This window comes from Erpetoichthys calabaricus, chromosome 1, assembly GCF_900747795.2.
Source record: "Erpetoichthys calabaricus chromosome 1, fErpCal1.3, whole genome shotgun sequence".
Lineage (NCBI taxonomy): Eukaryota > Metazoa > Chordata > Cladistia > Polypteriformes > Polypteridae > Erpetoichthys > Erpetoichthys calabaricus.
Genome location: NC_041394.2, coordinates 10,797,682 through 10,813,629, shown reverse-complemented (window position 1 = coordinate 10,813,629; position 15,948 = coordinate 10,797,682). Strand labels below are relative to the sequence as shown.

General features: G+C 39.7%; 1 protein-coding gene across 2 annotated transcripts in view; it reads right to left on the bottom strand.

Moving 5' to 3' along the window:
* The window catches only part of wdr62 (WD repeat domain 62), a 242,829-nt gene that overhangs the window by 53,263 nt on the left and 173,618 nt on the right, over positions 1 to 15,948 (bottom strand). For both annotated transcript variants that reach the window (XM_028795560.2, XM_051933967.1), the window contains exons 18-22: positions 15,833 to 15,896; positions 14,728 to 14,847; positions 12,328 to 12,449; positions 5,976 to 6,037; positions 2,190 to 2,429 (exon numbers count right to left, since the gene is read on the bottom strand). In XM_028795560.2, coding sequence (XP_028651393.1) covers positions 2,190 to 2,429; positions 5,976 to 6,037; positions 12,328 to 12,449; positions 14,728 to 14,847; positions 15,833 to 15,896 — 608 coding nt within the window. The remainder of the gene's footprint in view (positions 1 to 2,189; positions 2,430 to 5,975; positions 6,038 to 12,327; positions 12,450 to 14,727; positions 14,848 to 15,832; positions 15,897 to 15,948) is intronic.

The window sequence follows — 15,948 nt, the reverse complement described above, 5'->3', positions numbered from 1 at the left end:
CTGCAGATTTTTTTTTCCTCCAGCCGTCTGGAGTTTTTTTTTTTTTTTTCCTCCTGTCTTTCCTGGCCACTTTCCCTTACTTTTACTCTATGTTGATTGCCTAATTTTTGTCTTTCTTCATTATGTAAAGCACTTTGAGTTACCTCATTTGTATGAAAATGTGCTATAGAAATAAATGTTGTTGTTACTCTTTACAGGCGGAATGGTGGCTCTGAGGCTAGGGATCTGCACTGGCAATCGGAAGGTTGCTGGTTCGAATCCCGTAAATGCCAATAGGGACTCTGCTCTGTTGGGCCCTTGAGCAAGGCCCTTAACCTGCAATTGCTGAGCGCTTTGAGTAGTGAGAAAAGCACTATATAAATGCAAAGAATTATTATTATTATTACTCTTAACAGTTTTGCTGTGGTTGTTGGCCTTCCTCTCTTTCTCATGGGTGAGGCTTGATCTGATTTTAGTTCTGTTAAGTTTGACTTGATTGTATGGAATGTTATATGCTTTTAATAAATTCAGTAAAAATTAAAATACAGTGGACCCTTGACTTACGAACTCAATTCGTTCGCGAGGGCTGGTTGTAACTCAAGTTGGTTGTAAGTCAAGACTATTTTTCCCATAAAAAATAATGGAAATACCCATAATGCGTTCCGAACCTCCCACTGCAACACTTACTTAACCTTTGCATAATAAAAAAAGGGTTGTACAATGTGCATAATTTACCAAAACACCAATAATTTTTCTAATGTACTAACCAAAAAGTAATAAAAAGTGCCTAGCCTACCAGAAACAACAATTTCATACTGTATTCACCATTTAATTTAACATCTTTGGGCTGCAGGAAGGGAGGAGGATGATAATGAAACTGAAGGCTTTTTAAAGGCTTTCTTTAACTTGCGCTCAGGCATTTGCAATTATTTCAATAGCTTCTTTTGCGTTAATTTTAATCTCCTCCTGCCTACAAGTTATTCTGACGAGAATTTTTCTCAGCATTTCCTTGCGATGATACAAGGTACTGTTTCTGAACTCTTCTGAGACCCCCCCCCCCACCCACTCCCCAGTCAATGGGAACGACATGCTGAAGTGCGTCCTGAAGCGCGATTGCCGCGACTGTGGAAGCTTGCTTGTCAATTGCCGGGCAGGGATATCACATGCATATCACCCATCGATATCTTTTCTGTTTGCTTTGGCTGAGAGACTCAGCACAGCTTTAAGCCGGCTGTTGCCCCAGTGTTCCATGCGGAGTTTGGACTTTGGCATGTCTTCTAGTTGGGGGAGGTCCCAAGAGAGTTTACAAACCTGACATTTTATTGAATGAGTGCCGCATTAATAGGAATGTTTCTGTTTGTTTACAATCGCGCAAGCGGATTACACGTGACCGCATTCAGGTCGTAACGCAAGATGTTGATCGTAAATCAAAATAAAAATTTTGGTCGTAAATCAAGTTGTTCGCATGTCAAGCCGGTCGTATATCAAGGGTCGACTGTACATAAAGAATGAGAAATGTGATCCTGAGGTGCACAAGTAACTTCACGTTGAGTAGAAATTCACATGTTGTATCGATACCTTAAGGGTCATTAGAGAATCAGTCCAAAGCAATCGAGTAAAACTGTAATAAGAAACACCACCAAAGATCACAAGAGAAAAGATGAACAGCTGTACAATTTGAAATTTTGAAGAAAGCTTAAGGCACAATCTCAAAACTCTCAGTGCCTTCCATAATGTGGGGGACAAAGACCCATTTTTTTTGAGTTACTCCTCTGCTCCACAGTTTGAAATTACAAATCAAAAACAATTCAGATGTGCATACTGCAGACTTTCATTTAAGGGGATTGCCATAAATTTCTGTCATGTGGAAATGACAGCACTTTTTAAATATGGATCCCCCCCACCCCAACTCATGGCATCACAATGTTTGGGACAATTGGCATAGCCATATGATACCTAGGTTTGCTTCTATAGCAGTTTTGAGAGAGGGTGCGCCAGTTGAGACATTCAAGCGCACGTGAATACAGAGAAAAGGCCTTGCAGAAGGTACATGTAGGGCAAAAGATGGAATAATTTAGAAATATTTGCTATTACCCGTGTTTGACATGTACCATGGCTAGTGACTAAATAAAAACATTGACCCTTGACTTGAATTATTATGTGCAGAATTCTAACAAAGTTTCTAATTAATGGACAATAAAGTTACACACCTCATCTTCTTGTACCAGAAGACTTTCTAGGCTCTGAGGCTGAATGCTGTCTTCTTCCAGTGCTTCACTTCCCTCAATACCTCTGGGTGGACTTGGGGTGAGACACATTTGTAAGCAGCGAGTATCCAGGATGGCTTTGATTTGCTCCTGGTTTGTACTTTCCGCCCAGCGTCCACGCGGCTGATACCGATTACCAGGCCGAGTATCCTGAAGTTCATCTGAAAAATTTTCAGCTGCGCCCTATTCATAAAAAAAAAAAAGGGTGTGCAAAGGGAAAAAGAAATTCAATTATCTTTTAGGGAAACTACAGTTAGAAATTTAAGTTTCTACAACGTATGCAGCAATCCTAGAATGTTAGGAAAATTTTGATGAGAACAGGCCATTCAGCATAACAAAGCTCGCCAATCCTATGCACTAATTTTCCCAAAACAACAAAATTGAACTTTGAAGGACTGCACAGTCCTACCCTGTACCACATTATTTGTTCATTTATTTGTTTCAGGATGAATATGTGTTATTGAATCCACTCTGTTAACAAACGTTTTAAGTAATCATTAACACATTTGATATTGCTTTAAAAAATACATTTCAGTAAGAATGCATGCACATCGTTTGTATCTACTGAAATCAAAATTATACCATAATACATATACAATTTATAATATATAATACACAATGTATAATAAGTTAGCTTCAGAACATTGTGCAGGCAGAAGCATTTAAAGAGGCCCTGTGTCCTCTCCGTTTGTTTCTTTGTAGTTAGTAGTTTTTGATTAATAATAATAAAAAAAAAAAAGTTTAACAATTTATTAATGTTACCGTTAGACTTGACACGGCATCTGGCTTGTCGCTAAAAATTTATAAGTGGATTTTGAATTGATATGCTACTATAATTGCAAGCTGAAGCGTTGGCTCATCTCAACAGTTGTAACGGCCGACCCCTTACCGAGCCGGCAGCTACACCTTCAAGACCTGTGGCTTGGATGAATTACTGAGATGAATCTAAATAGCAAGCCGTACCTCTAACAAATGAAACTTTTCCCCACAATCGACGGTGTAAACATAAGCACAAAAGAAAAGTAGATATGCAAAAATAAGTGAATATATTAAAACAGAGCACAACAAAACACTATTGCACATACCCCATGTAGAATATTATATTATATATATATATATATATATATATATATATATATATATATATATATATACATACACACATATATACACACATATATACACACACACACTACTGTGCAAAAGTTTTAGGCAGGTGTGAAAAAATGCTGTAAACAAAGGAGAGCTGCTGGTTACTTTCTATAGATGCACTAGAGAGAGCATTTTAACTAACCGCATGATGGCCTGCAGGTACAACAGCTGCACCAAAGCTGCTAAAAGAAGCCCTGCAGCAGGTCGTAAAAACAGCAGTGGCCATTATTGGGACTGAACTGCCATCACTTGAACACTCATATAAGACTCGCTGTGTGAGAAGGGCCAACAAAATTCTCAAGGACAAAACTCATCCTGGAAATTCTTTGTTTGAGCTCCTCCTGTCAGGAAGACGCTTTAGGTCAACCTGTGGATGCACAGACACCGACTAAAAAAGAGCTTTTTCCCCATCTGCCATAAACTTTCTGAACTCTGAATCTCCTCAGTCTGAGACCATTTTTAATTGGACATGTGCAATAAGCTATACTGGTAATGTGCAATATACTCATGTAATACAATATAGAATATGGAATGTACTATTCATTAACAGGTGCAATAACAATTTATGAGCAATAATAATTTGCTCTGGTTACTTGATCACTTAACACTGTATATGACATATTTGGAATTATTTGACTTTTCTTTAAATGCACCTTGGGGCTGTCACAAAAAGTAATTTTGTAGTGTTACACAATGACAATAAAGTGCTTGAACTTGAACTGTCCTGAGCAGGTAACAATACTGAGGCCTTCACCTTTCTTTATTATCAGTTATTGTGTGATGGACGCAGGTTGTTGTTTATGTGTTGGTACATTTTGTGTCTTAATATTGTTTTGTTACCAATTACGGAAAAAAAGAAAAGTGGCCTGAGTCTTAAGAAAAGCGCTATATAAATGTAAAGAATTATTATTATATCAATTAAAATTAAGGCAAAGATTTGATTAGCAGCAAAATCTAGTCACTAATTAAGAAAAGGGTTAGAATGAAAACCAGCATCGACAGTAGCTCTCCAGGACTGGAGTTGGAGACCCCCCCGCTTTAGAAGTACAGAAAGTGCCCACTTGTGGTCCTTTGGCTCTTTCAATTAAGAACATCGGCACCATCTGCTGTTCACAGAAGGTATTAACACTGTGTGCCAGTGTGTAATTGAATGAGAGGAAAGGATGGAAATGTAGGGGTCACTGAATGAGACGTGGTAGCGTACCTGCAAGAGTGAAAAGGAAGGTTTATAAAATGGTAGTGTGACCAGCTATGCTGTATAGTTTGGAGACAGGAGGCTGAGCTGGAAGTGGCAGAGTTGAAGATGCTATGATTTTTGCTCCGAGTAATGAGGGTAGACAGGATTAGGAAGGAGTATATAGGATCTGTTCAAAACTTTAAAACCTGTCAGGATCTAATCAATAACATTTTAGAATAAGCACTTGGGATTTTCTCCCCCTTTTTTTCCTACTCTTAAAAAGTTTTACTCTTGCTGTTGTCCTTGTTCTCTTTCTCATGGGCGGTTGTTGTTTTGAACTTAGTTTTGTCACATTTGACTTGCTTGTATGGACTGTTACTTGCTTTTAATAAATAATTAAAAATAAAAGAATGTGTATATCAGAGGGACAACACAGGTACAACAGTTTGGTGACCAAGTGAGAGAGGCGAGATTGAGATAGTTTGGGCATGTGCAGAGGAGAAATGAGGGGTACATTGGGAAAAGAATGTTTAGGATGGAACCGCCAGGGAAGAGGATAAAGAAGAAGGCCAAAGAGGAGGTTTATGGATGTGGTGATGGAGGACATGAAGGCAGCTGATGAGGCAGAAAATGATGTAAAAGACAGGGAGACATGGCGACAGATGATCCGCTGTGGCGACCACTAAAAGGGAGCAGCCAAAAGAAGAAGCCGTGGTATAATAGGGATCGCCATTTGTGCTGACAGGAGTTCATCAGGAACCTCAATCGAGCTGCAGGTTTTGAGTACAGCAGTGTTTTTAACCAATTGGTTTGCCAACCAGTGGCAGCTGAGTAATCATAAAGACTGTTGATGGATGGAGCTTATGGAGTTGTGTACAGCAACTAACTGGTCCAGGCTAGAAGCATAATGCATCAACTGTGCCAAAACAGGAACATCAGAATTAACAATTTGTTGTATCTTGTCAAGGATAGCGTAGAGCAGCCAAAAGCCCAAAACTTCAAAACAGTTGTCCTTAGGAGAGAACATTTAATCAGAAATTAAAAAAGCCAACATTTTTAAAGTGGCAGCACTGCAACCCCATGGAGTCGGTGTCATGACTTAGATTTCTGCACCTTGACAGCTTATATGGAGTTGGACATGTTCTTATGTCTGTGCAGAGTTGAGTTTTCCCATGTATCAAAGACATATAAGTAAGGAGATAGACTGGCACCTTTTTAGGTTCAGTTTCTGCCTTGCGTCCAAGTGCTACTGCGCTAGACTACAGGCCTCTGGGCTCTTAAAGTAGTTGGGAAAGTATATTTGCAATGCATAATTTTGAAATGAAATTTAAAGAAGAAACTGAATGTTTATTCAAAATGGTAAAAAGAAATGGATTTTTAAAAATATTAATACAACTCACCAGTCTCTTTGCCCAAAGAGGAAGCCTCCCATTAGTTTGAAGGAAGGTAGGATCCATAAAACCTAAGCAAAGATAAAAAAAAAAAACAAACAATTAGATCATGAGCGCCCTCCTGTTCTACTAGTCAAGTCAAGTTGGGGAGCATGCACTGGTACAGCGCGCTGCCGCACCCACTACACGTCAAAACAGCTCGGGATCCCGGTTGGTGACCCCCCCCCCCCAGGCAGACACGCGGTCCAGTCCTACCCTCTGGAAATGACCCTCTATCTGTCGCAGCCAGGTGTTACGTGGGCGACCCCTTGGCCTGGTCCAGCCACTCGGGGCCCCAACAATGAGGATCTTACGAGTTGGATAACCCTCAGGGAAACGCGCCACATGGCCGTTGAGCCGTACCTGACGCTCCCTCACAATGTAGGTCATGTGCCTCATTCGAGACTCCATGAGCAACACAAAGTCAAACCAATGGTATCCAAGGATTTTCCAGAGAGACACTTTGGTATCACTTTGACTTTGTACTACTAGAAATTTACAAATTAAATGTACACAACCATTAGAGTATAAAAGACCAGGATATAGAGTAGAACTCCTATTTAGTAATTTCTATTGACTGAAGAAAAAATTATTAAATGCAGTAAACTGTCACCGACTTTGCAGGATTCCATGAGGACAGGTCTGGGTTTGCGATGTTAAAAGTTTCATTTTTGTGGTTATGAGTTATAATCCAGTTTGAATGCATCCTGATTTGATCTATTTAATTTGTTAGTATTGGCCTTTTCAGATTAGATTAGATAAACTTTATCATATTACTATTTTTTATCAGACCAGTCCAGTATGTTGCTTATGTGAACCTCCAAGTACTTGTAGCTCGGCACCACCTCCACGTTTTCTCCTTGAATAGCGACTGGTCTCAGAGGCTCCTTGGCAAGCTGGAAGTCCACCACCAGCTCTTTTGTCCTGTCAATGTTGAGCGGTAGGTGGTTAATCCTGCACCACAAGACAAAGTCCTCCACAACATACATGTGCTCAGACTCGTCTCTGTTATTAATGCAGCCTATGAAGAAGGGGTCATCTGTAAATTTCTGTCAATGGCAAGTGCTGATATTGTACTGGAAAGTCAGTTTGTGTAGAGGATAAACTGGAAGGGAGACAGGACAGTTTCCGAAAGCGCTCCAATTTTGCATCCCACCATTTCTGACAGACAGTCAAATTGTTACAAATTGTTATTCTTTTTTATGGATGCCCCCATCTTGATAGCAGCTGTGCCATTGTTAAAACATGTGACCCAGAAAACTCATTCCTGGCCTGCATTTTATAGCCCAGAGTGTAATTTCTAAAAACAACATTACATTTACACAGTAGCTCAATGAACAATTTTTGAAATGTATGTGACGCAGATTTGATCTGTTTAGAAAAAGTGTGATCAGCAGAAAAGAATATGGAATAAGAATATACATGCACACACAGGCATTACATACATACACCAATCAATCTACATTTCTACCCTCACATACAGTGGGGCAAAAAAGTATTTAGTCAGCCACCAATTGTGCAAGTTCTCCCACTTAAAAAGATCAGAGAGGCCTGTAATTTTCATCATAGGTATACCTCAACTAAGAGACAAAATGAGGAAAAAAAAATCTAGAAAATCATTGTCTGATTTTTAAAGAATTTATTTGCAAATTATGGTGGAAAAAAAGTATTTGGTCAATAACAAAAGTTCATCTCAATACTATGTTATATACCCTTTGTATGACCATGAGCTTTGTGCAATAACTGAAAAAATGAGATTGCAGGTACTGTACAAGTAGCTGAAGTGAGCTTTCTCCATATGGCGGCTATCTTATCTCCCTCATAGATAAGAGTGAGAAGCACTGAAATCTAGAGTAGGCTCAGAGTAGAGCGTTGATCCTCCACATTGAGATGAGCCAGTTGAGGTGGTTTGGCCATCTGATATGGATGCCTCCTGGACACCCACTTGTGGAAGTTTTACAGGCATGACCAGATAGAAGGAGACCCTGGGGAAGACCCAGAGCTCACCAGGAGGATTATATCTCCCTGATGGCCTGGGAACACCTTGGGATAGCACAGTATGTTTAGGCAAGTGTGGCTGGGGAAAGGGATGTATGGGCCTCACTGTTAAGATTGCTGACCCCGTGACCCAGCTTCAGATAAGTGGTGGAAAATCAATGGATATATGGAGGCACTTGTGAGGTTGTATGCTGCTTTGACACATATTTTTAACAAGTCACTGTGTACTGGAGAGATTCCGAAGCACTGGAAAAAGGCAAATATCATCTCATTATATAAAAAGAGTGATGGGGCAGATCCAAGCAACTATAGGCCAGTAAGCTTAACATGCATCACAGGAAAATTAATGGAAGGAATTATTAAGGATAAGATTGAGCAACACCTGGCAAGAACAGGAGTTATTAGGAACAGTCAGCATGGGGTCAGAAGAGGGAGGTCGTGTTTTACCAAAATGCTAGAATTATATGAGGAGGCAACAGAAGGATACGATCAAAGTGGAGCAGATGATATTATTGATCTAGATTTTCAGAAAGCATTTGATGAGGTGCCACATGAGAGGGTGGGCATCAAACTAAAAGAAGTGGCAGCTCAGGGTGATGTTTTTAGATGGGTGCAGAATTGGCTCAGTCACATGAAGCAGAGGGTGATGGTGTGAGGAACCTCATCAGAACTGGCCAATGTTAAGAGTGGTGACCAGCAGGGGCCAGTGCTTGGGACAGAGAACTTTTTTCTAATTTTGGTTCTGTACATTACCACAATGAATTTTAAATGAAACAACTCCGATGCAGTTGAAGTGCAGACTTTCAGCTTTAATTCAGTGGGGTGAACAAAACGATTGCATAAAAATGTGAGGCAACTAAAGCATTTTTTTAACACAATCCCTTCATTTCAGGGGCTCAAAAGTAATTGGACAAATGACTCAAGGGCTATTTCATGGGCAGGTGTGGTCAAGTCCGTCGTTATGTCCTTATCAATTAAGCAGATAAAAGGCCTGGAGTTGATTTGAGGTGTGGTGCTTGCATGTGGAAGATTTTGCTGTGAACAGACAACATGCGGTCAAAGGAGCTCTCCATGCAGGTGAAAGAAGCCATCCTTAAGCTGTGAAAACAGAAAAAACCCATCTGAGAAATTGCTACAATATTACGAGTGGCAAAATCTCCAGTTTGGTACATCCTGAGAAAGAAAGCAAGCACTGGTGAACTCAGCAACACAAAAAGACCTGGACGTCCACGGAAGACAACAGTGGTGGATGATCGCAGAATCATTTCCATGGTGAACAGAAACCCCTTCACAACAGCCAACCAAGTGAACAACACTCTCCAGGGGGTCAGCGTATCGATATCCAAGTCTACCATAAAGAGAAGACTGCATGAAAGTGAATACAGAGGGTGCACTGCAAGGTGCAAGCCACTCATAAGCCTCAAGAACAGAAAGGCGAGATTGGACTTTGCTAAAGAACATCTAAAAAAGCCAGCACAGTTCTGGAAAAACATTCTTTGGACAGATGAAACCAAGATCAACCTCTACCAGAATGATGGCAAGAAAAAAGTATGGAGAAGGTGTGGAACAGCTCATTATCCAAAGCATAGCACATCATCTGTAAAACACGGTGGAGGGAGGCAGTGTGATGGCTTTGGCGTGCATGGCTGGCAGTGGCACTAGGACACTAGTGTTTAGTGATGATGTGACACAGGACAGAAGCAGCCGAATGAATTCTGAGGTGTTCAGAGACATACTGTCTGCTCAAATCCAGCTAAATACAGCAGTCCAATTGATTCATGATACAGATGGACAATGACCCAAAACATACAGCCAAAGCAACCCAGGAGTTTATTAAAGCAAAGAAGTGGAAAATTCTTGAATGGCCAAGTCAGTCACCTGATCTTAACCCAATTGAGCAGGCATTTCACTTGTTGAAGACTAAACTTCAGACAGAAAGGCCCACAAACAAACAGCAACTGAAAGTCGCTGCAGTAAAGGCCTGGCAGAGCAATAAAAAGGAGGAAACCCAACATCTGGTGATGTCCAGGAGTTCAAGACTTCAGGCTGTCATTGACAGCAAAGGGTTTTCAACCAAGTATTAGAAATGAACATTTGATTTCCAGTTCTTTAATTTTTGTCCAATTACTTTTGAGCCCCTGAAATGAAGGGATTGTGTTCACAAAATGCTTTAGTTGCCTCACATTTTTATGTAATTGTTTTGTTCACCCCACTGAATTAAAGCTGAAAGTCTGCACTTCAACTGCATCGGAGTTGTTTCATTTAAAATTCATTGTGGTAATGTGCAGAACCAAAATTAGAAAAAAGTTCTCTGTCCAAATATTTATGGAGCTAACTGTATAGGAATATATATAATATCTACTGTTAAATTCTGCTGCGCACTTCTAAAATTTTATTTTTATACTGTACTGAGGATTTGTTCTGTTCTGTGAACTGCATTGCATTGTATTGACCCCCCTTCTTTTTGACACCCACTGCATGCCCAACCTACCTGGTAAGGGGTCTCTCTTTGAACTGCCTTTCCTGAGGTTTCTTCTATTATTTTCCTACAAGGGTTTTTTGGGGAGTTTTTTCTTGTCTTCTTTGAGAGTCAAGGCTGGGGGGCTGTCAAGGGGCAGGGCCTGTTAAAGCCCATTGCGGCACTTCTTGTGTGATTTTGGGCTATACAAACATAAATTGTACTGTATTGTGTATAGTAACAAGCTGGTTAAGTTTGCAGATGATAAGATAGGTGGATGAGCAGATAATTTGGAATCCGTTATATCATCACAGAAGGGCTTGGATAGCATAGTGGCTTGGGCAGATTTTTGTCACATGAAATTTAGTGTCAGTAAATTTAAGGAATTACACATAGGAAGTAAAAATGTTAGGTTTGAATACACAATGGGCGGTCGGAAAATTGAGAGTACACCTTATGAGAACAATTTAGGAGTCATAGTGGACTCTACCCTATTGAACTACAGACAGTGTTCAGAAGCCATTAAGAACAGAGTGTCAGGTTATATAGCGCCTTGATGTGTGGAGTACAAGTCACAGGAGGTTCTGCTTAAGCTTTATAACACACTGGTGAAGCCTCATCTGGAGTACTGGGTGCAGTTTGGGTCTCCAGGCTACAAAAAGGACATAGTAGCACTAGAAAAGGTCCAGAGAAGAGTGACTAGGCTGATTCAGGGCAACAAGAGATGAAATTTGAGGAAAGATTAAAAGAGCTGAGCCTTTGCAATTTAAGCAAAAGGAGATTCAGAGGAGACCTGACTGAAGTGTTTAAAATTACGAAGGGAATTAGTCCAGTGGATCGAGATTATGATTTTAAAATGAGTTCATAAAGAACACTGGGACACAGTTGGAAACTTGTGAAGGGTAAATTTCACACAAACTTTAGTAAGTTTTTCTTTACATAAAGAACGACACTTGGAATAAGCGACCAAGTAGTGTGGTAGACAGTAAGACTTTGGGGTCTTTCAAAACTCGACTTGATGTATTTTAGAAGAAATAAGTGGATAGGACTGGCAAGCTTTGTTGGGCTGAATGGTCTGATCTTGTCTAGACTGTTCTAATTTTCCAATGATCTCGGCCTCTAAGGTATGCTGATTCACCCTCTATGTGGTACTAATTCTCAGTTCAGACTCTTAATCTATCTATCTATCTATCTAATATGTAGCTCCTGGCTAACACTTACTGTACATAGAAACCACTGAATCTGGGTTATCTGATAGGACTACACAATTACTACAGCAGTCACAAGCTGTATGAATGTTTGAATTCAATGGAAACAATGTGGTAGAAACCTTAAGATCAAACAGAAAGAACCTGCCAAATTCTGTGATGACGAAAAAGTTGAAATCGGGAGAAGTTGCAGCTGCATTCAGAAATAAGTTTATGGCTTTGAAATGGTAGGATAAGAGAGCTGTTTGCATGCTGAGCACACATCCCATAAGAGATGTGTGGTGCGTTTGCCACATAAGTAGATGAGGGAAACAATATATTGCTGCAGAGACTTTAATGCTCCACTCTGTGCTGCTCTGTGCTTCTGCACATACCACACACAACTGTAGTACTAAGTGAAAAATTCTAAATTTGTACATAGTGTAAATAAATTACAAAAAAACTAGCATGAAATTAGTTTATTGTTGCGAACAAAAATGTTTAAATAATTTTGTTTGTAGTTTAAAAATTGTTTTCTTCCAACAATTTAACTTGCAAGTCAATTAGGGAATGTTCTAGCAAAATTCAACCATTTCTATCGACAAAAAAAAAAAAAAAACACACCAGGGGGGTGACTACTGAAAAAAGCGCCCCCATTAAAGGGGCTAACTCTACTTACTTTGATCGGGGCCATCTCTAGTAGGCGTCTGTATGAACTCGTCTTCTTCAAGGTCCTCATTGCTGGCTTCCTCCTCTGCATCGATTTCTGGTTTATGTGGCACAGTAATGTAAGTTTCCCTCCTGCAGAGTCCACATAAATATTTGATTGTGCATTAAAACACTCAGTTTATTTCCAAAATCATGAAACTGATAAATCTTGAACGATAGAGATGTACTGCTGTATAGTTTACTACATGTCAGCACTAGGAACCTAAGCAGGTCATCTAACAACTGCATGTCCCAGATGCTCTTTCTTTTTCTAACTCTCAATAATCTGCAGCCATGGCACCTCATCATCTGTTGTGTACACCTAAGGGACATTATTCAATTCTGTCATCACAGCAAAAGTATAAAATGTAATAGTCTGAAACTCCAAATGCAGGTTGCTAGGATTGGGTGCAATGCAGGAATGCAGTCTAGAGACATTTTGTATTTGTATTTTGTATGTTGTTATGCTATGTACATACAATACAAAAAAAACTTTTATATTGTAAATAAACTAACCATAAGTGACGGAGGGTTGGGTTACTAGCATGTATTTGACACCTTACACTTTTGTCTTGCCATGAGTTTCATTATATTAGATGCAAGGGTGATAAAAGGAAAGCTCCACAAAAAATGCAGAATTTTCAACAAGATTATCAAATTTGAGCAATCTGCACAGGTTATTGGTGTATTTTTTTATCCACTTAAATTCCTTAAGCCATGACAATCTCTCACAAGTCTTTGCTTAACACTTTCCACCTGCACACTGTTGGCTGGCTGGATGCTATGGCCATCCATAATGGCTGTCCCAAAGCACCCAACTGGGATTGCAGAAGTCATCTTGTGGCTACAACAACTGACAGGACAGCATGTCATTGCTTATTACTAATCTTGAAGTCTACAAGGAGCAACAGCAATTTGTACAGTATAAGCCCCATGTTTGTCATTTGGTAACACTTTATACAGTGAATAAATTAATAAACACAATAAATTAATAAATTCTCCATTTTTGCCCATCAGTCTACACTCAACACCTATAATGATGTTTTCAGTTTATATTTCTCTATTATAAAAAAAATCTTGTGACGATACAAGACTTTTTTTTCCTGCGACGAGATGTGATCTTTTAAAGAGAGACACTTTCACGCTCCGCGAGACGAACAAGTCACGTCATACTTACAACCTTTGGAAGCAAGTCCCGTGATACACATGCAGAGCAGATTAGAGATAATGGAAGTAGGAAAATTCGAAAGTCTCAAAAAAATGAGAGTAAAGATCACATTAGCGCAAACAAATGGAAAATATTACTCGGTAAAAGAGATCGCATAGTGTTTGAGGATGTCTGGGGGACAAGAGAGATAAGGCAGTGAGAGAAAAGGACAGCTGCTGTACCGGCTTTTAAATGTTTGATGCACCGCATTAAATTCAGATCACGTGGCACGGCAGCAGCAGCAAGCCAGCAGCTGATCGAGCAAAGAGGAGATAAAACAAAGCCAACTGTTATTTGTTTCCCATTGTATCACCGTTTAAGAAGGGGTTTGAAGGAGTGGCCATGTCTTCTTGGAGTACATTTAGCCACCCTCTTCACAACAGCGCATAGAACTGGCAAGGGGGTGAAGCCCCCTAGTTTTAAATGCAAAAATCACTTTTCAGCTACTAGAACACAGAAAATACAGTGGACACTTCACCGATCAACTTTTACCTCTATACACAGACATTAGAAGCTCTCATGGCCTGTTAGAAATAAAGAGATGGCAAAATGGCATGTCTGTATCAAACTATAAATGGATAATCTCCTCAGGATTGTGAAAGGTTTAAAATTTCTGTGAAAAAGGAATGCACTCAATGAGGGCTACGTTACTTGACTGTTAAACTATTAGACTATTCTGCACAGGTTTTCCAGCAATTTTCAGTCATTTGTGTAATTTTAGCAATTTGGGGCAGTCACTGTGTACTTCCTAGACCACCGATCTGGAACGTGCTCAGACTAAACCAAGCAGTTTCAATTTTGTCTCAAGGTTTAGGGTGGCTTGAGTGTGTGTGCAGGAGATGACAAACAGTCACTCACCTGGAAGTACAATGCTGCGAAAAGGAAAGTGAGCGTTTTCTCGAGCATTCAAACAAAAGAGAGATGTCTCTAGTTTGTCATATAACAACAAAATTTTAAAGAAGGAAGATACGAGATTGAGGTTGAACTCGTCATAACTAGAAAGCATTGATACAGGCACTGGCGTTGACAGGTGAGCTATTTAGACATTTGAAGCTATACAGAATAGTCATAATGGAGTCACATAATCCATCCTCAAGGTAACGATACAGTAACTACAGTCATAAAGCTTGACATGCTCTCCTACTAGAAATTGGGGGTCCTTACCTGATCTGTTCGTTCTGAGACGGGGTCACCTTCTGCTGACCCTTGCAGAGTTTTAGCTCAAGTAATCTTTTCCTCATGCAGTTTGTCATCTGAGAGTCAAGTCGCCAAATGAACACACAACTTTTGGGACACAAATATAAACTGTGTTAATAAAACTTAATACACAGGACAACACTAAAATGCTTTTAAAAATAGAAGTACGTGTTGTGATGTAAGATTTTGCATATAACTTGATAAACATTTTGTATGTATTTATTTGTAATTTAGGCAAAGCAATGTAATTTACTGTTACATTAGTGAGAAGCATTCATGTTTACCCCCCCCCCCCCCCCCCGAGGAATAGGTCTTACAATTTAGCAGAGAAACACTCGCCAAACTGGTTTAAGGCACTGAACCTCCCCAAAAAAAAACTCTGTCGTTAAATTCTTTCAACCCCCGCAAGGAAGCCAGTCTACCTAACATATGGTCTTGGGGGGGGGGGGGGGGGTTTAGGTTTTAAGATGTTGTATTCCCGCAATGGTCTGAAGTATGTCGGTTTGGAATTGGCTTGGATCAGAAGCTTTTAAGTACCATGATGTCCTATTGGCTCTAGGGGTTGGACAGAGAATCTATAAATCTGCTTGCTCAGCCACACTCTCTCTTACTAACCTCTGATGACGAAGGCAACACAATGAAGAGCACAGCTTGGCAGCCATATTGAACAGGCTTGCGGCCTGTTCTGAAGAAAGCTGAGCACCAATGATGCCTTAACTAGAGATTCTGAGTAACTAACAAGTCTGTGTGCGCCTGAACTACACATCACCATTTATCAGGGTGTATGGTTGCTAATATTCAAATGTACTTTACATATTGTTTTTATGACTATTACCAATAATACATTGTTTAAATTGTAACTTAACTCTTGCTTGTCTTTTACTACACCTAATTGCCAGAGGTTATAGATATAGAAGAGAAGGTGGGGATAAGTTATATACTATAATACCTCATAAACAGTGGTAAGTCTGTGAGATTATGCATTCTGACAAAGGCTACATATTAATAATACAATAGGAGAAAGTAGAGCAATATATATTACTCTACCAAGACAAAAGAGCACGTCTCTTACCTGTCCCCAGACACAGTTATAAGACGTCTGCAGTCGTTAGTGAACCGCATGCCTGTTACAATCTCTGTTAGAATATAAGAATAAAAGATAAAGAATGTTTTATTAATAAGTAATAG